The sequence below is a fragment of the Lampetra planeri genome, chromosome 52, assembly GCF_965212315.1.
Source record: "Lampetra planeri chromosome 52, kcLamPlan1.2.h2, whole genome shotgun sequence".
Taxonomy (NCBI): Eukaryota; Metazoa; Chordata; class Hyperoartia; order Petromyzontiformes; family Petromyzontidae; genus Lampetra; species Lampetra planeri.
The window spans coordinates 6,223,683-6,247,794 of NC_136158.1; the positions used below are offsets into that span (position 1 = coordinate 6,223,683).

General features: G+C 54.5%; 1 protein-coding gene across 2 annotated transcripts; it reads left to right on the plus strand.

Moving 5' to 3' along the window:
* The first annotated feature begins 2,000 nt into the window (after window positions 1-2,000).
* On the plus strand, window positions 2,001-19,885 carry LOC144734639 (galectin-related protein-like). 2 transcript variants are annotated; one of them, XM_078616911.1, is made up of 6 exons: window positions 2,001-2,088; window positions 11,370-11,447; window positions 11,641-11,682; window positions 16,266-16,354; window positions 16,855-17,026; window positions 19,598-19,875. In XM_078616911.1, exons 1-6 carry the CDS (start codon window positions 2,077-2,079, stop codon window positions 19,739-19,741), a joined length of 537 nt encoding a protein of 178 aa, XP_078473037.1. In that variant the 5' UTR covers window positions 2,001-2,076; the 3' UTR covers window positions 19,742-19,875. The 2 variants fall into 2 exon arrangements, with proteins under 2 accessions (XP_078473037.1, XP_078473038.1); XM_078616912.1 differs by lacking the exon at window positions 11,370-11,447 and having other exon boundaries at window positions 19,598-19,885.
* The last annotated feature ends 4,227 nt before the right edge of the window (window positions 19,886-24,112 follow it).

Sequence of the window (24,112 nt, forward strand, 5' to 3'; positions counted from 1 at the left end):
TGTTAGCGAGTAGCACCTATGAATGTCGGCACGGCACACGAGGGCGTGGGTGGACAGCAACACACACGCCACACACACACGCGCGCGCATTTGGAAGTCGATTATCGTCTCCTGGCCTTTGCAACTGGTTATCGATTCCGAAAACGGTTACCGGTTTAGCGGTTATCGTTTAACAACCCCGGTATGAAAAAACACACGAAACAGTTACAAAGATCCGTGTGTAGCCTTTAACAGACTGTAGGGGCAAGTGCTGTTAGCGAGCACCTACGAAGCCCGGCACGGCGCACGAGGTGGTGGGTGACCAACACCACGCCCGGCCGCCTTTGTCTCCCCAGTGGGGATGTTTACCACACACCGCACCAGGTACTCATTTGAGGCCGAGTCGACCTAGGGGAGACCCCAGGACCGGTTCGGATATTCGTCACCCATGTTGGCCTTGAGCAGGAATCGAACTCGGGACGCCGGGTTCGTAGCGCAGCGTGGCGCTCACCGCTACCAATATCGATACGCGCCATTCGCCACTCAGTGACGGTGACGCCACCACGGCGCCTGTGCCAGGCTAAGTGCACGTTGAGGGCACGCGAATTGTCGAAGGCTCGCTACTAGTAGAAGGTCTCGGGGCAGACCCAGCAGGAACCATGGGTCGGCTGACTGAGATGACCTGCAGATGCACCACCTGTACCTTCTACTGTGCCAACTTGCTGCATCTTAGCCGGCCGGCCCTCCGCTCGTTGTTGTGAGCGTCGCTCCTCTGCCCCTCCATTGCTGGAGGGCGACTGCCTCCAACTGCCCAGTAGCAGCGTCCTTCACGAGCCTCCTTCATAGAAGCCGATCTTGACACCGCTGGTACCAGTCGTGTGCTCCACGTCCTCCTGTACCACATCAGTTCCATCTCTTCTCTAGCCCGTGCTGCGCCCGTTTAGCCCCCTCTATGCGGCCAAACAGAAGCTGCGTGGGCATGCGGTGGCTGGGCATGCGGGCTACATGACCCAGCCAACGCAGCCTTGCCTGCCGGAGGAGCTCACCGATGGGAATGTGTCCAGATCTTTCAAGGATTTGTGAGCTCCTCACACAATCCAGCCTGCAGGTTAAACCCAGGATGGATCGTAGGAATGCCGGCCTGAATGTTTCTAACCGGCGAAGATGCTCCATTAGGGGGGTCCACGTTTCGCAAGCGTAGAGAAAGAAGGGCATGACCGTGGCCGAGAAGACCCGAAGCTTCGTGCGGAGCGACAGACCAGGTAGCTTCCACACAGCAGCGTTACGCAGCCGATGAAAAGGTAATGCCGCTCGACTGATTTTGAGCGAGACCTCTGCTGTCAAACCGGAGCAGGTCATCAACAGACTGCCCAGGTATGGGGAAACTCTCCACTCTCTCTACAACCACTTCATCACCAATGGGGGAGCTGAGAGGGTTGAAGTGTTCAGTGGCACAAAATACCCAGGGACATATACATACACACACAAAGACAAAGATCCCCCGTATAGCCTTAACATACTGTTGGGGCAAGGGCTGTTAGCGAGCACCTATGAAGGCCGGCACGGCACGCGAGAAAGTGGGTGGCCAACACCACGCCCGGTCGCCTTTGTCTCCCCAGTGACGATGTTTACACACCGCACCAGGTAACTCATTTGAGGCTGAGTCGACCTAGGAGAGGCCCAGGACCGGTTCAGATAATCGTCACCGATGTTGGCCGTTAGCCGGGAATCGAACCAGGGTGGCCAGGTTCGTTGCGCAGCGCTCTAACCCCTAAACTACCGCTCCTTACTATATACACACACACACTGACACACACACAGGCACGTACACACATACACACACCGCAACCACAACCCCCTCCCACGGCGCGTTGCGGCTGTGCGTCATGACGTCACCACGACGCACGCCGTTCAGCCCCGTGCCCCCCACCGGCCACCACCTACGCCGAGCACGGGCGCTCTGCCATTGCTTGACGGCGGCTGCGTGGTGACGTCAGCGCGTACGAACGCGCTGACGTCACGCGCGCGCTGACGACCCATTTTTTTTTCGCGTTGCCGATCTGTGCGGGATCCGGAGCGGCGCTTCGCTCGTTCGCGATGGCCAACAACGTGAGTTGGGGAGAAGCTCTACCCGGCGGGGCGCGTCTCTCGCGGCCCCCTCTCCGCCGCGGCTCGGGCCGCGTTCCCCCGAGATTTCTGGGCGCCACACGCTGCGCTCCTCGCATGCGACCGGCCCGCCTCGGGGTTTCCTCCCTTGCCTAGCAGCCCTACCGAGAAGGGCGCTACTAGGCCCGGTAGATGTGTAGGCCGAACGTGGGTCGGTGTTGAATGATGGATGGAGGCGTCTCTCGCTGTGCGCGCGCTGGGATATGGCAGCGGTGCGTGCGCCCTCCGCATGTCGTCTTCTCGGCGTGCGTTCGAGTGTGTGCGAGGGAGCGGTGGGGCAGTGGTTAGTGCATGCATCGCGATACGAACCCGGCCACCTGAGTTCCATTCCCAGCCACTGCGAATCTGAAACGGTCCCGAGGCCAATGAGCGTGCTGCTCGGCCACATCACCACCACCTCGTGCGCCGCGTCCGGCCTTAATAGGTGCTCGCTGACAACCACCTTTCCAGGAATACGTTGTTGTGCGTGTGTTTGTGTTGCTGTTGTGGGTGGCGGTAGTGTCGTGGTTAGCGCTACGCTGCGCTACGAAACTGGCGACGCGGGTTCGATTCCCGCTCACGGCCAACACCGGTGACGATTAATTGAGCCAGTCCTGGGCCTCCTCTAGGTCGACTCGGCCTCCTCTAGGTCGACTCGGCCTCAAATGGGTACCTGGTGCGGTGTGTAAACATCGCCACTGGGGAGACAAAGGCGGGCGGGCGTGGTGCTGGCCACCCACCCCCTCGTGCGCCGTGCCGGCGGCCTTCATAGGTGCTTCTCGCTAACAGCACTTGTCCCAACAGTCTGTTCAGGCTATACGGGGGACCTTTGTGTTATTGTGCGCGAGTCCGTGTGTGTATGCGCGTGCCACGGAATTTGTCCCAACAGGCTGTGAAGGCTCTGTACGTGTCTCTGGGTGTGTGTGCCGCGTAGCCTCTGAAAGGTGTTCTCCGATGGAACCCTTTTTTCATAGCAGCCGGTAATACTACACGGGTGGTGATGTTTGTTTTTGTTATGCGTGGTGTTTTTGTTATGTGTGTATGGGTAGGTGTGTAAGCGTGTGTGTGTATGGGTAGGTGTGTAAGCGTGTGTGTGTATGGGTAGGTGTGTAAGCGTGTGTGTGTATGGGTAGGTGTGTAAGCGTGTGTGTGTATGGGTAGGTGTGTAAGCGTATGTATGGGTAGGTGTGTAAGCGTGTGTGTATTATGGGTAGGTGTAAGCGTGTGTGTGTGTATGGGTAGGTGTGTAAGCGTGTGTATGGGTAGGTGTGTAAGCGTGTGTGTGTATGGGTAGGTGTGTAAGCGTGTGTGTGTATGGGTAGGTGTGTAAGCGTGTGTGTGTATGGGTAGGTGTGTAAGCGTGTGTGTGTATGGGTAGGTGTGTAAGCGTGTGTGTGGATGGGTAGGTGTGTAAGTGTGTGTGTGTATGGGCAGGTGTGTAAGCGTGTGTGTGTATGGGTAGGTGTGTAAGCGTGTGTTTGTATGGGTAGGTGTGTAAGCGTGTGTGTGTATGGGTAGGTGTGTAAGCGTGTGTGTGTATGGGTAGGTGTGTAAGCGTGTGTGTGTATGGGTAGGTGTGTAAGCGTGTGTGTGTATGGGTAGGTGTGTAAGCGTATGTATGGGTAGGTGTGTAAGCGTGTGTATGGGTGTAAGCGTGTGTGTGTGTATGGGTAGGTGTGTAAGCGTGTGTGTGTGTATGGGTAGGTGTGTAAGCGTATGTATGGGTAGGTGTGTAAGCGTGTGTATGGGTGTAAGCGTGTGTGTGTGTATGGGTAGGTGTGTAAGCGTGTGTGTGTGTATGGGTAGGTGTGTAAGCGTGTGTGTGTGTATGGGTAGGTGTGTAAGCGTGTGTGTGTATGGGTAGGTGTGTAAGCGTGTGTGTGTGTATGGGTAGGTGTGTAAGCGTGTGTATGGGTGTAAGCGTGTGTGTGTGTATGGGTAGGTGTGTAAGCGTGTGTGTGGATGGGTAGGTGTGTAAGTGTGTGTGTGTATGGGCAGGTGTGTAAGCGTGTGTGTGTATGGGTAGGTGTGTAAGCGTGTGTGTGTGAGTATGGGTAGGTGTGTAAGTGTGTGTGTGTATGAATGTGTGCTTTGGGGGCCCTCCCCGAGGTCTACCCGGCCTCAAATGAGTACCTGGCGCGATGTGTAAACATTGCCACTGGGGAGACAAAGGCGGCCGGGAGTGGTATTGGCCACCCACCCCCTCGTGTACCGTGCCGGCCTTCATAGGTGTTACTCGCTAACAGCACTTGCCCCCAACAGTCTGCTGAGAGCTATACGAGGCATCTTTGTCTTTATTGTGAGTCCCCTTATCATGACACCCATTCAGTGCTCCGTGCTTCTCTTTGCTGATTCAGCCTCAACAATCACGAGATCCTCTGCACTCACCTCGCTCACCTCGCTCACCACGCTCACCTCGCTCACCATCCCTCACCTCGCTCACCTCGCTCACCACGCTCACCTAGCTCACCATCCCTCACCTCGCTCACCTAGCTCACCATCCCTCACCTCGCTCACCTCACTCACCACGCTCACCACACTCACCTCGCTCACCACGCTCACCACACTCACCTCACTCACCTCGCTCACCTCGCTCACCACGCTCACCATCCCTCACCTCGCTCACCTCGCTCACCTCGCTCACCACGCTCACCATCCCTCACCTCGCTCACCACGCTCACCACACTCACCTCACTCACCTCGCTCACCACGCTCACCACGCTCACCTCGCTCACCTCGCTCACCACGCTCACCATCCCTCACCTCGCTCACCACGCTCACCACACTCACCTCACTCACCTCGCTCACCACGCTCACCATCCCTCACCTCGCTCACCTCGCTCACCACGCTCACCTAGCTCACCATCCCTCACCTCGCTCACCTCGCTCACCATCCCTCACCTCGCTCACCACGCTCACCTCGCTCACCATCCCTCACCTCGCTCACCACGCTCACCACACTCACCTCACTCACCTCGCTCACCACGCTCACCACGCTCACCTCGCTCACCTCGCTCACCACGCTCACCATCCCTCACCTCGCTCACCACGCTCACCACACTCACCTCACTCACCTCGCTCACCACGCTCACCATCCCTCACCTCGCTCACCTCGCTCACCACGCTCACCTAGCTCACCATCCCTCACCTCGCTCACCTCGCTCACCATCCCTCACCTCGCTCACCACGCTCACCTCGCTCACCATCCCTCACCTCGCTCACCACGCTCACCATCCCTCACCTCGCTCACCTCACTCACCACGCTCACCACACTCACCTCGCTCACCACGCTCACCACACTCACCTCGCTCACCTCGCTCACCACGCTCACCATCCCTCACCTCGCTCACCTCGCTCACCTCGCTCACCACGCTCACCATCCCTCACCTCGCTCACCACGCTCACCACACTCACCTCACTCACCTCGCTCACCACGCTCACCACACTCACCTCGCTCACCACGCTCACCACGCTCACCTCGCTCACCTCGCTCACCACGCTCACCATCCCTCACCTCGCTCACCACGCTCACCACACTCACCTCACTCACCTCGCTCACCACGCTCACCATCCCTCACCTCGCTCACCTCGCTCACCACGCTCACCTAGCTCACCATCCCTCACCTCGCTCACCTCGCTCACCATCCCTCACCTCGCTCACCACGCTCACCTCGCTCACCATCCCTCACCTCGCTCACCACGCTCACCACGCTCACCATCCCTCACCTCGCTCACCACGCTCACCTCGCTCACCATCCCTCACCTCGCTCACCTCGCTCACCATCCCTCACCTCGCTCACCACGCTCACCTCGCTCACCATCCCTCACCTCGCTCACCTCGCTCACCATCCCTCACCTCGCTCACCACGCTCACCTCGCTCACCTCGCTCACCTCGCTCACCACGCTCACCACGCTCACCTCGCTCACCTCACTCACCACGCTCACCTAGCTCACCATCCCTCACCTCGCTCACCACGCTCACCTCGCTCACCACGCTCACCTCGCTCACCTCACTCACCACGCTCACCACGCTCACCTCGCTCACCATCCCTCACCTCGCTCACCTCGCTCACCACGCTCACCACGCTCACCTCGCTCACCTCACTCACCTTGCTCACCTCACTCACCTCACTCACCTCGCTCACCTCGCTCACCTCACTCACCTTGCTCACCTCACTCACCTCACTCACCACGCTCACCACGCTCACCTCGCTCACCTCACTCACCTTGCTCACCTCACTCACCTCACTCACCTCGCTCACCTCACTCACCTTGCTCACCTCACTCACCTCACTCACCTCACTCACCTCGCTCACCTCACTCACCTTGCTCACCACGCTCACCTCGCTCACCTGGCTCACCACGCTCACCTCACTCACCTCGCTCACCACGCTCACCACGCTCACCTCACTCACCTCGCTCACCACGCTCACCACGCTCACCTCGCTCACCTCACTCACCTCGCTCACCTCACTCACCTCGCTCACCACGCTCACCACGCTCACCTCACTCACCTCGCTCACCTCGCTCACCACGCTCACCTCACTCACCACGCTCACCATCCCTCACCTCGCTCACCACGCTCACCACACTCACCTCACTCACCTCGCTCACCACGCTCACCATCCCTCACCTCGCTCACCTCGCTCACCACGCTCACCTAGCTCACCACACTCACCTCACTCACCTCGCTCACCACGCTCACCATCCCTCACCTCGCTCACCTCGCTCACCACGCTCACCTAGCTCACCATCCCTCACCTCGCTCACCTCGCTCACCACGCTCACCTAGCTCACCATCCCTCACCTCGCTCACCACGCTCACCTCGCTCACCTCGCTCACCACGCTCACCACGCTCACCTCGCTCACCATCCCTCACCTCGCTCACCTCGCTCACCACGCTCACCACGCTCACCTCACTCACCTCACTCACCACGCTCACCACGCTCACCACGCTCACCTCGCTCACCTCACTCACCTCGCTCACCTCACTCACCTCGCTCACCACGCTCACCACGCTCACCACGCTCACCTCACTCACCTCACTCACCTCGCTCACCTCACTCACCACGCTCACCACGCTCACCACGCTCACCTCGCTCACCTCACTCACCTCGCTCACCTCACTCACCTCACTCACCTCGCTCACCTCGCTCACCACGCTCACCTCACTCACCTCGCTCACCTCACTCACCTCACTCACCTCACTCACCACGCTCACCACGCTCACCACGCTCACCTCGCTCACCTCACTCACCTCGCTCACCTCACTCACCTCACTCACCTCGCTCACCTCGCTCACCACGCTCACCTCACTCACCTCACTCACCTCGCTCACCTCACTCACCACGCTCACCACGCTCACCTCGCTCACCACGCTCCCCTCACTCACCTCACTCACCTCGCTCACCACGCTCACCTCGCTCACCACGCTCACCTCACTCACCTCACTCACCTCGCTCACCTCGCTCACCTCACTCACCTCGCTCACCACGCTCACCTCACTCACCACGCTCACCACGCTCACCTCACTCACCTCGCTCACCTCACTCACCACGCTCACCTCGCTCACCTCACTCACCTCGCTCACCACGCTCACCACGCTCACCTCGCTCACCACGCTCACCTCACTCACCACGCTCACCACGCTCACCTCACTCACCTCGCTCACCTCACTCACCACGCTCACCTCACTCACCTCGCTCACCTCACTCACCACGCTCACCACGCTCACCTCACTCACCACGCTCACCACGCTCACCACGCTCACCTCACTCACCTCGCTCACCTCACTCACCACGCTCACCTCGCTCACCTCACTCACCTCGCTCACCTCGCTCACCTCGCTCACCACGCTCACCTCACTCACCACGCTCACCACGCTCACCTCACTCACCTCACTCACCTCGCTCACCTCGCTCACCACGCTCACCTCGCTCACCACGCTCACCTCACTCACCTCGCTCACCACGCTCACCTCGCTCACCTCGCTCACCTCGCTCACCTCGCTCACCTCACTCACCTCGCTCACCACGCTCACCTCGCTCACCTCACTCACCTCGCTCACCTCGCTCACCTCGCTCACCACGCTCACCTCACTCACCACGCTCACCTCACTCACCTCGCTCACCTCGCTCACCACGCTCACCTCACTCACCACGCTCACCTCGCTCACCTCACTCACCACGCTCACCTCACTCACCACGCTCACCTCACTCACCTCGCTCACCTCGCTCACCTCGCTCACTACGCTCACCTCGCTCACCTCACTCACCTCACTCACCTCGCTCACCTCACTCACCTCACTCACCTCGCTCACCTCACTCACCTCACTCACCTCACTCACCACGCTCACCACGCTCACCTCACTCACCACGCTCACCTCACTCACCTCACTCACCTCGCTCACCTCACTCACCACGCTCACCTCGCTCACCACGCTCACCTCGCTCACCTCGCTCACCTCGCTCACCTCACTCACCTCACTCACCTCGCTCACCTCACTCACCACGCTCACCTCGCTCACCACGCTCACCTCACTCACCTCGCTCACCACGCTCACCTCACTCACCTCGCTCACCTCACTCACCTCGCTCACCTCACTCACCTCGCTCACCTCACTCACCACGCTCACCACGCTCACCTCACTCACCTCGCTCACCTCGCTCACCTCGCTCACCCCGCTCACCACGCTCACCTCACTCACCACGCTCACCTCGCTCACCTCACTCACCTCACTCACCTCGCTCACCTCACTCACCTCGCTCACCTCACTCACCTCGCTCACCACGCTCACCTCACTCACCTCGCTCACCACGCTCACCTCGCTCACCACGCTCACCTCACTCACCTCACTCACCATTCCATTCCTAGAGAGGGGGGGGAGCGAGTCGCAATTCTGTTACACAACCATCGCAGCTGTTTTTCAGCGGCCAGCTTTTCCTTTTGTCCGCAATCCTCCGGTACAAATCAGAAGACGGCGTCGTTGATTGCGTTTTTGTTCCAATGGTCGCACGCGCTCTCACGTTCCCGCTGTTGTGTTCGCTCGCCTCCAGTGCGTACCCGAGGTGGAGCGGTGGCGCAGTGGTTAGCACACTGCATCGTACACACCCCCCCCCTCCGTCTCCACTAGGATTCAATTGCCCGGCCAGAGAGCTCGCTAACCCCACATTCTGTTCCGTGCGGTGGCACGGCTTGTCGAGCCATTCATCCAGCAGTGGATTAACTATAAAGAGCCATCCGTACATTGGACCGCTCCATCTGTTACGAATTAAGCTCGTTATATAAAACATAGATTTGTGAAAAAAAATCTCGCCAGGGGGCGCCTTTAAAAATTATCCAAATATTGTCAATTGAAAATGTTTTTTGTACGAAAGACAATCGAAAAGCCCGTGTATGTCACGTGTGTGAAATGTGTTGCTTTGGTTCTTCCTGGGTTGTAATGAATCTCATGGCTGCTCAAAATGCACTCTAATCCTCTCTTGAATTTTAGCCCGGGTCGTTCCGGACGATTAGATCACAGCGCGGGCTTTTATATATTTCGGAGAATCTTACGCCACTGCCGGCTGGGATTAAATATCCACTTTAAAAACAAGAAAAAAACGTGACGCGTCACGTGGCTGAACATAGACGTTGGTCTTTTTAAATCCTTTATATTAAGTTCACTTGCTTGCTTGCTTGCGCGCTTACGACCGTGCAAATCTTTCGGTCGTTTTTTAACCCACTTCCCGTGATCCAATCGAGTTGACATTTTGCGCACAGACTCGTGCGTGACAATTTATTTTCGTGAAAAAAAAAATTCCAAAATTTTCCACTTTTTAGGAAAACATTTTTTTCATATTTAATTTAAAATACCAATGTGATAAAAATGAAACTCTTACTCAAGAAAAACAGAAATCAATAATAAAATAAAACCGATGCCACGCATATAAAGGATTTATAGTGAAAAACTTTGTTTTTACGGGTTAATTTTTTAATTCTAAATGTGGGAAAATAAAATAGTGCACCAGTGAAATCGCGCTTATCCAAATGTACGTGGGAATTAATAATTGTCAGCAACGGACACCACAAACTGACCATTTAGCCTTCATACCCGTCAGCCCACATGGTTTACGCTGAAGTCTTGTACCAGGGAAATTGAGTTTTCAGGTCCATACGGCGTACAGCCGTTTCAATGCGGGTAGTAACAAAACATCATATGGCCGAATAAAAAAAGTCGTGGGACAGCTTTTATATCAAGCAAGCAGCAGCAGCATGCAAGATCACAGCATGACACCCATGATCAAAATTAATGCATAAAACTGTTTTTGTTTAGTAACATAAATTTTGTCTCTTTGTTTGTGTTTCGCCTTTGTGACGGGACTGTAGGATGAACGTTGAGATTTAGAAGGGGCACGGGGTGACCAATAAGGTCTAAATTGGTCTTTAATAAGGTAGGCGCTGATAAGGGGGGTTGACAGGTTTGTTTAAAATTGTGCCAATAAAACATGTGTGCAGTTCTATCAAGCCGCGCACTGTTGGCCCGTATACAATCCCACGCCACGGCGTCGTACAAAGCCACCGCTTCACCGCAAGGTCCACCAAATGATGCTCTCATCATGGTCTTCCGAAATGGGGTCATTAAGTTTTATTCCTGTTTTTTAAACTGTTAACACACAGCTTGTACCCATTCTTGCCAATCGTCGTGCATTTCGGGATTCCGTAGGCCGTTTATCCTTTTGATCAGTCCGCTACGTTGTAAACGCACGGGGACATTGAGCCGGGTAAAGCAGATATCCGCGTGTGATGGTGCCGTGTTTAGATTGCACCAATCGCAACCAAACTCCGACGCTCATGCTGTGATGTAGTTCCCACCGATCCTCTCTCCCCCCCTCCCCCCGCGTGCCCATCTTTGTTGCGGTTGTCCGTAGCGCATTGCCGCCCCCCCCCCCCCCCGATCAATTTGCCACTTGGCAATGAAAAACCAAACTTTGTCAACCCTTTCTACTGCCAACTCCGTCAGCACGTTGCGAGTAACATAGTTAAAGGGGCAGCCCTGCAAAAGCTCGCTCACGCCACTGCTGGCGGACAAACCACCACTCGAGGGAGGTCTAGAGAGCCCCCCTCCACATGGTATTCGGCCTACTCTTCCACACTGGCTAGACGTCTCGTAAGAGGTAGGTGTGCCCACCCCTTTTCCCCATCACGTCTGACCTGCCAATGGACTAACCGCCGGTGTACCCATGTATACTTCCGGCTGCGCAGAGACGGAGGGACTTAGGAAACCTGCACCGTTCCAACTGCCGCGCCGGGAGATCGCACCGGCCCGGCGACCTCTCTCTTGCAAGTCCGCCGGCGTGCCGAGCCCTTGTCACACACCACGGCAGCGTGCCCCCTTTGTTGTGCAACGCGCAAGTGAATTGCCCTCTCGTGTGAGGTCCCCCCCCCGTGCGTGTGTTTGCGTGGCGCGTCGGCTAATGACGTTTCCTTCCACTTTCTCTCTTCACCCGTGTGCCCCCCTCCCCTCTCTCTGCAGTCTGAAAACCACGACAATAAGGAGCACAGTGCAAGCATTCTGGTGGGTGCAGTCTGCCACTTGACGCAAAACACATGTCCGCATGCGCACGCACACACACCAGAGGTCGCAAACGGGTTTTGATTCCTTACCCGTACCAGTACCCGGCCGCACCAGGGTCGCAAACGGCTACCCGTACCCGGCCGGGTACGGGTAGCCGGGTATCGGGTAGGGTACGGGTATCGGGTACCCGGTTGCGACCTCTGACACACACACAGCGACACGTGTCACGCGCCCGCCCGAGCGTGGGTCGAATATACGTTTCACCGCTATGTAGGTTTTATTTGGGTTAGATCGCGTAAATATAAATGTTAAATATACGCTCCAAGCCTGGTGGTGTTTCATTCAGACGCTGTCTTTCCGACAGACCTGTTCTTCACCTGAGGACGGCTGCTTGCGTTGTGTCCAAAACGTCGTGAGAATTATTTTATTATGTTTTATTTTTATTATTTTATTATTTCCCTTCTACGTGACTTTTATTGTTTTATTTTTATTATTTTATTATTTCCCTTCTACGTGACTTTACCGAAAGAACCAAGAAGAAGAGAAATATAAATGTGTCGTTAAACCCGTCACCACCCGACACAGCCAATTAGTGAGGTTTGTCACGTAAACGGAACGTGCCAGTTTGTTGCTAGTACAGCACCACCGGTGTGTTGGCGAGTGAACCCCCCACCGCATTTACAATCTGAGTAAACCTTGATTGTGCCCGGATAGGTAACCGCCATGCCCATAGCGGCTTGCCGTAGGTGGCTTGCGGGCCTACGTGGTGAGTAGGCAATGGCAATGCAGCAACATTCGTCGTTAGAGATATTTCTTGAAAACTCACCTCTCTAACTTGGCTTTTTTACCGCCCAAGCTCTGACCGTTGTTAACCCTGCAAGCTCCGTTTACTTCCTGGCTGCCCGTACGCGGTGGCGCGTTGGGATCTACTCGTGACATTTTTTCGATTGTTGAACTCCTAACTCCGTAACTACAGACGCTTCTTCAGCTCTACCCCTGGCTCTCTCCCCAGCTCCCTTCAACCTGGGCCCCCCTTAAGCACCCCTAGGTGACATGACGTCATCGCACCTCACAGCGCGTATGACGTCACGTCCCCATTTTACTCCTCTACACTTCCATGCCGCCACGTCTTCATTCATTCGCCGGCCCGCACTGGCTCTAGCGCGGTAACGTTTTGGTCAAATAACTCCCAAGACCCACACATCCCGAATCCGGTGACAAATTGGCCAGAGGGCTGTCCACGAAATGTGTGTCGTCACGCAGTTGAGAATGTTGCCGGAGGTGGGTTGTTTTGTTTGTTTGTTAACCTTAATGGTCCTGATAATTGTTTTTTTTACCCTTCTATCTGGCAACAAAACTGACACCTTTTTTACGAGGAGTCATGTTTGCATAGACCACAATACCTGCAGTCATAATGCAAACAAAAACATAACTCTGATAATGTATGCACTGTCCTTGAAGTTGATTGGTCCACACCCGAGACAGCTTTCCTTAGAGCCTAGTCTCACATGGGTTGGACCAGATGACGCCAAAAGGCGCACAACTCAAAGACAATGCACCATCAGAGTATGAGAGCTCGGGGTAAGCATTTACACCATTGGTACCTCATTTTCCAGTAATAAATATGATAATTGTTTTTTCTTGACGGTCCTTTTAAAAATCAATTGTCCATTCAAGTCACATCATGTTGCTCGCAATGCGATTAGCCCCATGCTTCGTCCCCGCTCTCTGCAGCTGGGTGCACCATCAATCGTTCACGTGACTTGCCAACGGAGTTGGTGCTCGGCGTGCTCGTTGAGTCGCGCTCGGCGTTAGCTGGCGGACGGTTTCCGCGTCGGGCGCTGTCGGGAATCTCTTCGCCGCGAGCGCGTGGCCGTGCCATCGAGCGAGCGTAGCACGCGGCGAGCGACGATTTCCAGTCGCGACTCGGGAGGCTTGGAGCCAGGCTTGGGGCCCGCTGCCCGTACGCTCCGGGCGGCGTTCAAACGTCTCGCTTAAAGTGGCCGCTGACGCCGATGGCGCTGCGCATGAGATTCTGCAAATGATTGGAGCGGCCACAGAAGAGCATTCCGTCGTGCAGACTCGGAATCAACAAACTTATGTCTTTAACATTGGGAATTGTTGTTATGTTTTAACTAGACTGCTTTGAGTTTGGCAGGCATCCAAACACATTTTGGTTCCAGTTATTGTTTGGGCTATTTACTTTACACCTCGCAAAACACAGTAAATGTGTGACCGTGTCGTGACCACCCCGCGTGTCGAAGGTGGGTGATCCCCCTCCACCCCCCCATCACCCACCCCCCACCCCCTCCCCCGAGCGTCAGGGCCATCCGAGCGCCCACCCCCCGGCATTCCCGCTCCCTTCTCCCGCGGCGAAACCCAAATCCTTTACAAATCAAATTAGCGGCCTTTCCTAAACCGCACGCTTGTAACGCAGCATTGTCACACGCGCACACACACATGCCCTTCACTAAGGGCGATTTATATAATACATATATAGCCTGTTCACCTCTTGCGTCAATGTTTGCGAGAGGGGAGGGCGGGACGTTTTGTCATTGCGATGATAGGCGCTCGGTTCAGACCGCCGCCGCCGCTGCATCGTCTGGTTTCATCCGATTGAGAAATTACTTTCTCGAGCGGAACTTTTTTTTTCCATCGCGCGCGCAGCGGTGGCGTAACGGTCAGCAGCACGCTTGACTTTGCCACCCAGAGGTCGCCCGTTCCATTCTCATTGCCCCCCCCCCCCCGGCCCGGCGGTTGAAATGACGGTGCGCGCTTGATAACGTTGCCCCTCTCCCGTAAATAAGGACACCACGGCAGAGGTCGCAATCAGGTACCCGATACCCGTACCCTACCCGATAACCGGCTACCCGTACCCGGCCGGGTACCCGTTTGCGACCCTGGTGTGGCCGGGTACGGGTAGGCCGTGAGTCACTGGTGAGTAACCGTTTGTCATTCATTTCCCAACGTCTTGTCTCTTCTCACAATTCAAGTTCCTAGAATCAACCCACCCACGCCTGCAACATGGCTTCATCCCAGAGGTCGCAATCGGGTACCCGTTTGCGACCCTGGTGCGGCCGGGTACGGGTAAGGAATCAAAACCCGTTTGAGACCTCTGCACCACGGCGAGTCTGCGATGGGCAGGTCCGTGTGCAGTGGGGGTAAGGTGTGGGTGCTCGCACACCTCTTCCAAGAAGACGTCTGGTCAGCATGGAAGAGGAGGCCAACATGCCCTCAAGTGCTGCGCCTCCAGTGGGGAGACCCTTCCACCAGCTGTTGAGTGGTCAGGCAAAGTAAATAACTTTCAGGATCGCCCCTTTAGCTTTTACAAAACAAAGACAAAGATTCCCCGTGTAGCCTCAACAGACTTTAGGCAAGTGCTGTTGGCGAGCACCTATGAAAGCTGGTTTCGGCACACGAGGGAGTGGGTGGCCAACGCCACGCCCGCCCGCCTTTTCTCTCCTTCGTGGTAATGTTTGTCACGCGGCAACAGGTACTCATTTGAGGCTTAGTCGACTAGGGGTAGCTGGCCTAAGGGGAAGAACGGTTCAGATAATCGTCACTGGGTGTTGGCCCCGAGCGGGAATCGAACCCAGGTCGCCAGGTTCGTAGCGCAGCGTGCTAACCGCAACGCCACCGCTCCCCGCTTTTTACACACACGCGTTTTTTTTTTTTACACAGCCGTGCAATTTAGTAATGTGCCCACACAGCCGCAGCCGTTGTGCGCCGGCCTTTTAAAGGGGTCGTTATCGGAACGAGGTTTTGGTCTCCCTAATTGCTTGTCTCGGTCGGGCTCGGCCGCGTGTGTAATTAACTCTGGGGGGGGGGCGAGTGGGGGGGGGGCCCGCGGCGTCTGGCTCAGGGGGGGAAGCGTCATGTTAACGCGGCTGTGTGCTGGATGGAGGCTGCCCCCCCCCCCCCCCGAGCCGTCGCTGTCTCTCGAGGAACCCTGCCGCGATGGGTCGACCTGCGTGGCTACTGAGCACGAGTCGATTTAATCGCTCCCATCGCCGTCGTCATCGGCCGTGATCCATCCGCTGCTGGTTGAACGCCGCCGCTTCGTCCTCCCTCCCTCGGCTGCCACTCCGGCGGGAGCGTCGCCTGCCTGGCACTAATTAACGGCGATTTGCAGCGGTTTTTGCCGAGCCCCGCTTCTAGGCATGGAATTCTGGGAGATGGAAAGTGAATTTGGCGAATTTGGCCCAGCTGTGCCCGGCCATTGGCTCATTAGTGCTGTCAGGCGAGCGGGCAAGCGGGCGGGCGGGCGAGCGTTGTGCTCTCACTTTAATTGAGCCTCTGCCTGCGTTCCATTAACCGCGCCGCAGACTCTGCGACCGCACGTTGACACGGCGGGGAGACTGCGCGCACTCTCCCGTGCCGCTAATCAGATCATCGCGCCAGCGAGCGGCCAATGTTCAGAAGCTCCCATGTCGTGGTGGACAATGTCGCTCCGACTCTTCTTCCTTCGTCAGCTGCTCGGATCTGTTCTCTCTCCGTGAGCTTCTATACTGTGCCTCTTACCGGGCGCCGTGACCCCGTCGGCGCCCCGTGTGACGTAACCCCGCGCGTGTCTCCGCTCGCAGGCCGTGCCGTTCTCCGGCAACATAAAGAACGGCCTGCGCGTGGGCATGAAGATCACCATCATGGGCATCGTGGACAAGAATCCAGACAGGTGCCGGGCGGGCGAGCGGGATGGGTTGCGTAGTTTGGTTTTTTTTCTGTTCGATTTTGGGTTTTTTTTAAGTCACGCTTTGCCAAAACGCCAACAACGAAAGAGCAGGGTGAGAGTTGTAATGGATGAGAGTGAATAACGTGTCACGGAATTGAGCAATGTTATTATTGTTGGAGTTTTGAGGGAGAAGAGATCGACGATGGCGTTGGTGATGATGAGTTATGATTAATTGATGTTGATGTTGTTGCGTGCGTATGTGGGGCACGCAACAAAGGCGGGGGCGCATGTATGCGGGTGGGGTACGAGGCCTCAAATGAGCGCCTAGTGCGACGTGTAAATATCGCCAACCGGGGAGACAAAGGCGGCCGGGCGCGGTGCTGGACCACCCACGCCCTCCCTCATGAATCCGTCGCGACCTTTATCGGCCCCTGCCAACGGCGCTCGCCCAGCGGTCTGCTGATGCCACCCTGGGCGGGGTGTTTGTGTTTGCGAGTGAGCAGCTTCACGGTGAGCCTGACGTGCGGCGACTGGACCACGGCCGACGTGGCGTTCAACATGGCGGCGCTGTTCGGCCCGCGCGCCATCCTCAGGAACACCATGCTGTCCGGCTCCTGGGGCAAGGAGGAGTCTACGCTGCCTTACTTCCCTTTCACGCTGGACCAGCCCTTCCGGGTCAGTCCCCCCTCTCCGCGTCGCACCGAGCCCGGCGCGGTCGGCGAGGCTGGCACCCGGGGCGCCGCAGCAGCCCGTGATGGCGTTCGCGTAATGCTCGAGGTGGTGCCGGTCCGCGGTTGTTGGTAGTGGTGAAGATGTTGGTGGTGGACGTTAGGTGCTGGTCAGGTGGAGGTCGCGCGTGTGTGTGTGTGTATGTGTGTCCGTCCCAAGCTGTCGGGAGCTGTGGTGTAGCGGTTAGCGCTACGCTGCGCTATGAACCTGGCTCACGGTCAACACCCAGTGACGATTATCTGAACCGGTCCTGGGCCTCCCCTAGGTCGACTTAGCCTCAAATGAGTACCTGGTGCGATGTGTAAACATCACCACTTGGGAGACAAAGGCGTGGTATTGGCCACCCACCCCCTCGTGTGCCGTGCCGGCCGTTATAGGTGCTCGCTAACAGCACTTGCCCCTACAGTCTGTTAAGGCTATACGGGGGATCTTTGTCCCGAGCTGGTAGTGTAGTGGTTAGCGCGCTGTGCTACTAGCCCGGCGACCCGGGTTCGATTCACCGCTCACGGCCAACACCAGTGATGATTATATATCTGAACCGGTCCTGGGCCTCCCCTAGGTCGACTCAGCCTCAAATAAGGACCTGGTGCGATGTGTAAACGTTGCCGACACTGGGGAGACAAAGGCGGCCGGGCGTGGTGCTGGTCACCCACCCCCTCGTGTGCCGTACCGGCCTTCATAGGTGCTGCTCGCTAACAGCACTTGCCCCACCAGTCCGTTCAAGGCTATACAGGAGTTTGTCTTTGTACTGCCATTGACGCTGAACCAGCCTCTTCTGGTCTGCGCTTGAACGCTGTCAATGTTTGCTTTACAAATAACAACCAAAATAACCATAATAGAGGTTAAATTTCGATTTAAAGCTTTCGTGACTGCAGGGATTCATCTTCTTGGTTCTTTCAGTAAAGTCACGTAGAAGGTAAGTAATAAAATAATAAAAATAAAACATTTAATAATTCTCACGACGTTTCGGCCACAACGCAAGCAGCCGTCCTCAGGTGAAGAACAGGTCTGTCGATAAGACAGAGTCTGAATGACACGTCCTAGGCTTGGAGCATCTATTTAAGCTTGGAGGGAGGATAATTATTTTATTATGTTTTCTTTTTATTATTTTATTATTTCCATTCTACGTGACTTTACCGAAAGAACCAAGAAGACATAATAGAGGTTTTTCGGGTTAGATCGCGTTCATATATAAATTTGTTGTTAAAACCCGCCACCGCCCGACACAGCCAACTAGTAAGGGCACATTTATGTATTTACGCAATCTAACCCCAAACAAACGCTTATGGATGTTATCGGTTGAGAAAGCCTTCGTGTTAAACTAAAATAACGTTACAGTAGAACCTCTGGTCACGACCATAATTCGTTCCATAACTTTAGTCGCAACCCAATTTGGTCGTGACTCGAACCTAATTTCCCCATTGGATTGTATGTAAATACGATTAATCCGTTCCAGACTTCTACAAACTGTATATAAATATTGTTTTTTTTAATTTTTAAGCACAAAAATAGTTAATTATGTCATATAATTCACAGTGTAATAATAAACTTAATGTAAAAACATTGAATAACACTGAGAAAACCTTGAACAACAGAGAAAACTAACATTGCCGCTTCAAGGTTTAGAATCGTTCAACAAGATGATTGTTTCGTCTGCTACATCAGTCGGTCGATTCTGAGAGAGAGAAAGAGAGAATATTCGTACGAGCAATTCATGTTTCTATTGAAAGTAAGTTAACAGTAATATTTGGGTACAGTATTGTTTTTGGAAGCATTCACCGTAATATCGTGTGAACGTTTACTTCACCGCATCATCATCGTATGAATGATGTGAGAAGAGATTAATGGGTTCTTATGTTGGCGATTTACGTACTCGGCGCTTTCGCTCTCTAAATTACGGCTTGAATGAGGGGGGGAGGGGTATGACTACACTCACAAAATTAATTTCTTACTAGGAATTTTATGGGTCGCTGTTATTTGTTTGCAAACAAACAACAGGAAATTTGGCGCTTACAAAAAAAAATGGCGCGGAAGGGGAAATCGGACGCGGCCGTGTTTGATCGTCACCCGAGTTTGTGTTCGTGACCAGATTCCAAAATGTTGTGAAATTTTTGGTCGGAACCCGATTTGGTCGTGGTCAGAAGCGTTCTTGACCAGAGGTTCTACTGTACAAACAACAACAACAACAACCAAAATAACATTACAAACAACTAAAATAACTAATAGAGTTTTCCCCTTTTTTCAGGCAACAAAACTGACACCTTTTGCAAGGAATCATGTTTACATTAACCACAATACTTGCAGTCAAATGCAAACAAACAATGCTCTGATAATTTATGCATTGTCCTTGAAACTGATTGGTCCACACCAGAGACAGCTTTCTTTAGAGCCTAGTCTCATATGGTGTTCGACCAGATGACGCCAAAAGGCTAAGACTAAAATAACATTACAAACAACAATGAGAACGCGCCGACTGTGACCCGCCGTGTCCCGTCGCCCCCCCCTGTCCCCCGCCAGCTGGAGATCGCGTGCGAGCACCAGCGCTTCAAGGTGAGCATCGACGGACACCTCATCTTCGACTTCTGCCACCGCGTGCAGTCGGTGTCGCTCATCAACACGCTCAAGATCAAGGGCAGCGTCACCATCACCAAGATCTGCTAAGAGGCCCGAGCACGCCTCGGCCGCGCCCACTTGTCGTCGGGCGGTGGCGGTGACGGCGGCGGCGGCGGTGAGACGACCACCAGAGCGAAGCGTGCGGTCGCGCTCCACTCATCGCTCTCCAAACTCGAACTTAAAAAAACAAAACGTAAAACAACACGCAAGGGGCATTGCTGCAGCCGCGACAGGAGGTAACGTTTATTCCCTTTCGTACCCGGGGGGGGGGTGGGAGATGTTGTTTTATTTCTACTTTGTTTAGTGTCTCCGCTCCAATCTTTTTTGTTGCTGTCATTGAGTCTAGCGCGGCGTGGTTCAGGGTCTGGGCGAGCTCCGCTGCGTCTCGGCGGCAGTGCGTCAGCTTGCGTGCGGCCGCGGTTCGTTTCGCCGGGTTTATATTTACGCTGGCAGGGGGGGGGCAGAGGTGGGGGGTGGGCAGGGCGCGGGGGGGGGGGGTGTGCGGGTGAGAGGTCTCTGCTGCTGCCCATCTCGACAAGCAGCAGCGGCTGCGATCACGGCATCCTCCTTGACGAGCGCGAGCATGACACGCGTGGCACGCGGAATGACCCAGTGTCTGCGCGCGCTCGCTCGCCACTCGTCCTCGTTGTCGCCACACTTGCCAGCGTCGCCACGCTCGCCCGGGCTGCGTGCCCGCTAGCGATGTTTACTCTCCGTGCAAAGCTGCGCGCGTCGCTTTGCGCGCTCCCCATTCTCTGGGTTTATAATTTTTTTTATTCGGTTTGGGAATGTCGTTGCAGAAGACACTTTTTGGATTTGTGTAGCCCGTGCGGAATTCTGGGTAACTGTTTTATGTCGAATACTAGTTTTTAAAAGACCAAACTCTGAAGAACAATAATTATTGTTGTTGCTGTGGAGGTGGTGCGTTCGGTTTAGCACTTGTGTATATTGTTACGGACGACGATGTGAATACGAAGACCGTTTTGTTTGAACTCTCAAAAGGCAAAAAAACAACTGAAACCCACGGCAATCGAAACTTCTTCCCGAGCAATCCCCCTCCGCCGCTGGCATGCCTGCAGCTCGTTCGCAAAGGGACGATGACGCGGCTCGTAGCGTTAATGCGCCGTTTAAAAAAAAAACGAATCAGTATTTGTTGGTTTAACACGTAGGCTTTCGCCACCAATATCATCCATAATAGAGGTTTTTGGGTTAGATCACGTAAATATATAATGGGGGTTTGTCTTTGTACTGCCATTGAACCTGGACCAGCCTCTTCTGGTCTGCGCTTGAACGCTGTCAATGTTTGCATTACAAATAACAACCAAAATAACCATAATAGAGTTTTTTTGGGTTAGATCGCGTAAATATATAAATGTGTCGTTAAAACCCGCCACCACCCGACACAGCCAACTAGTAAGGGCTGTCACGTAAACAGAACGTGGCCAATTCGTCACTAGTACAGCACTAACCGGGGTGTTGGAGAGGCAAGCCACAACATTTACAATCTACGACTTTTCGCCAGTAATTACAACCAGCTTCATCAGGCGACAGCCAGATTTGTTGAGAAGTCTTACTGTTTCCTTCCTTACATAGAGGCGCAGATGTGTTGACCACCCTTCTGTGCTCTTGCACACAGATACCGTTTTGCAAGGAATCATGTTACTGCATTAGCCACACAGTACTTGTGTTGAACATGCAAACATAACACGGTCTGATAATTATATATGGCATTGTCTGTGAAACTGGTTAGCCCACTCCCACTGAACAGAGCATGTTTGTTTGCATATCCACCACTAGTGCTGCGGTTATTTGGTGTTTGAACATGTTAACACCTCCTGTTTTATTGCCAGAAAGGGTAAAAACTCATTATTTTTGTTCACAATACGGGGTAATGTGCGGTCCTTTGCAAAAAAATTTAAAATAGAAAATTGTGCCAATTACAATTTAAGTGTGAAACGATCCATATCGCCTGATTACCCCCCACCACCGAGCCCAGGCGTTTGGTCGCCGAGTGAATTGAATTATTGTCGATGGATTATGTCGTCTTAAAACATCGGTGTGACTGAACTGTGAAGATGAGCCGTGCCAAAGCGCCGCCTCGTCAATTTGCGGGACCTTATGATCAAAAATCCCCGGCGAGCGATCGCATAGACATTTTTATATGCTCCAAGCACGTGTGCTGTTTCATTCAGACGCTGTCGCCTCGACAGACCTGGTTTTCACCTGAGGACGGCTGCTTGCATTGTGGCCGAAACGTCGTGAGAATTATTTTATTATGTTTTATTTTTATTATTTTATTACTTCCCTTCTACGTGACCGAAAGAACCAAGAAGACGCATAGACATTTTTATTTCGTGAGATAACGTCAAGCCAAGTCGTATGATTGATTGGAAATCCCAAAAATGAAACTTATAGTGGCAGTGAGAAAGGCAGCGATGTAATGCCGGAGTCGTTGGCTTTGCAATAAGATTACAAAGTAATCCAGAACTGTTTTGAAATTCCAAAGTTGATTGGTGAGTTTATCTGCAACGTTTTATAAATCGGCAGGCGACAAATTTCACGACGTTTTAATTAATTTATGTGCGGCCTTGTATTTATTTTACCTTCCGTAGTAAAAACGAACAAAAGCTATTTAAATGTGAAAAAACTGATATTTTATATACTGTTTAAAAACAAACACTCACACACCGCATGTCGCGTGTGATGCTGATCATCCGACACTGATGTAAATGATTCGCCCACTCTCTCCTGGAAACAAGACGCGGGTTCCCGTACCGTACGAGATGCGCGGGATCTTAACCTGGGCTCCCTCGGCGCTGTAGCAAGGAACTCCTGTTCGGAGGGGCAACTGCATGCAATGCGGTGGTTGAGACTTTAAATCTTAACCCACCACGCCATCAACGCCACCAGCTCCCCCGCCGCCCGCTCTCCCCCATCGACGAGCGGCCGCGCGGCTGGCGCTTCCTTTTCCACAGCCGCTTAGTCCGATCTGCTCCCGGGTGACGTCCTACCCCCCCCACACACCGCCCCTGGTGAAGGCGGGGAGCGTGCACGTGCTGCGCCGTAGAGCAGTGCCAACGGTGGCATCTCGCTGCACTGCGTTCGCGGCGCCGCGTCACGGTCATCAACGTGCCGCGATATTCGGTCGTTTTAACTGCCGTTGATGCATTGTGGGTAGGAGTGGCGGGTAGTGGGCAGAGGAGGGGTGGGCAGGGGGGATGGTGGGTAGAGGAGGGTGGTGGTCGGGGGGGGGGGCGGAATTTTTGCGTAATGACGTCGTTGCCGGAGAACCCTGGCCCCCGCGTCACCGCGTGTCACCGCGCATCGTACCACGCGTGCCCCCCCCCCCCCCCCCATTTGTCGTGGTGACGGTCGGCGGATCCACGTTGGCGTCGTCGTAGTGAAGCGTCGGGTGGCATTTCACGGTGTCGGTCGACACGCATGGAGGCGATGTGGGTGGCGCTACGTCCATCGGTGCCCGCGTTACTCACTGTGACCCATCTTGGTGCTGCCCCCCTCCCCCATCGTCGGGGGGCCCGCGCCGCGTGCGGTGAGATCCGCGAGCGCGGTGCGACGCGGTGCGGCGTTGATCCCGCCCATTGTTCCGCTTCCAGCCGGTTATTTTGCCGGTTCTCCCCGCAAATATCACGGTGGTTTGTCGGTCAGAAAATTGGTTTGCCCAATTTTTTTGTATTCATTGTTCATTTATTTCTACATTCATATATACGCGTAAATATATATATATACGTGTATATATATGTGTAGATGGTAAGTTATGTACGTGTGGGTGTTTTTCACGTTGCACAGCTGATCATGAGGCTATTGACTACAATGTGCTTTGCATGCTGGCAAGAGGGGGCAGTGCCCGGGTTATTTATCGGCATGCTCCATGCTCACATCTCAGTGCGTTTAAATGGCCGTGGCTACCCGGCACACCACATCCAGTATACCTCTTCGGCGTCTGTAGCTGCTCATCGCGCGCGTCACCTATTTCATTCTACCAGTGGCCTGGAAAATATTTCACGCCCGGCACACCACATCCAGTATAAACCGCTCGCCGTGGCCGTGGCCACGAGCAGCGTGCCACCCATTCCAGTTTGCCGACGGCGCCGTAATTATTTCTCGATCCGGCGCAGCGCATCCAGTATTCCGCTTGTTATGGCTGCGGCTGCTTGTTTACGTATACCGCCTACCGCCTACTCGATTCCACCGTCGACCCGGAAGATATTTCCACACCCGGCACACCACATCAAGTATATACACACACACTTGTCCCGCCGGTTTAGTTAGGGCATCTCTGGAACGGTGGCAGACATTCCATGACGGCCCCGCATCGTGTGCGTTGTCGTCGTCGTCGTCAAATGTTTTGTGATTTGAGGTTTTTTTGTTTTTATTTGTTCATATATATAGCTCTCTCTC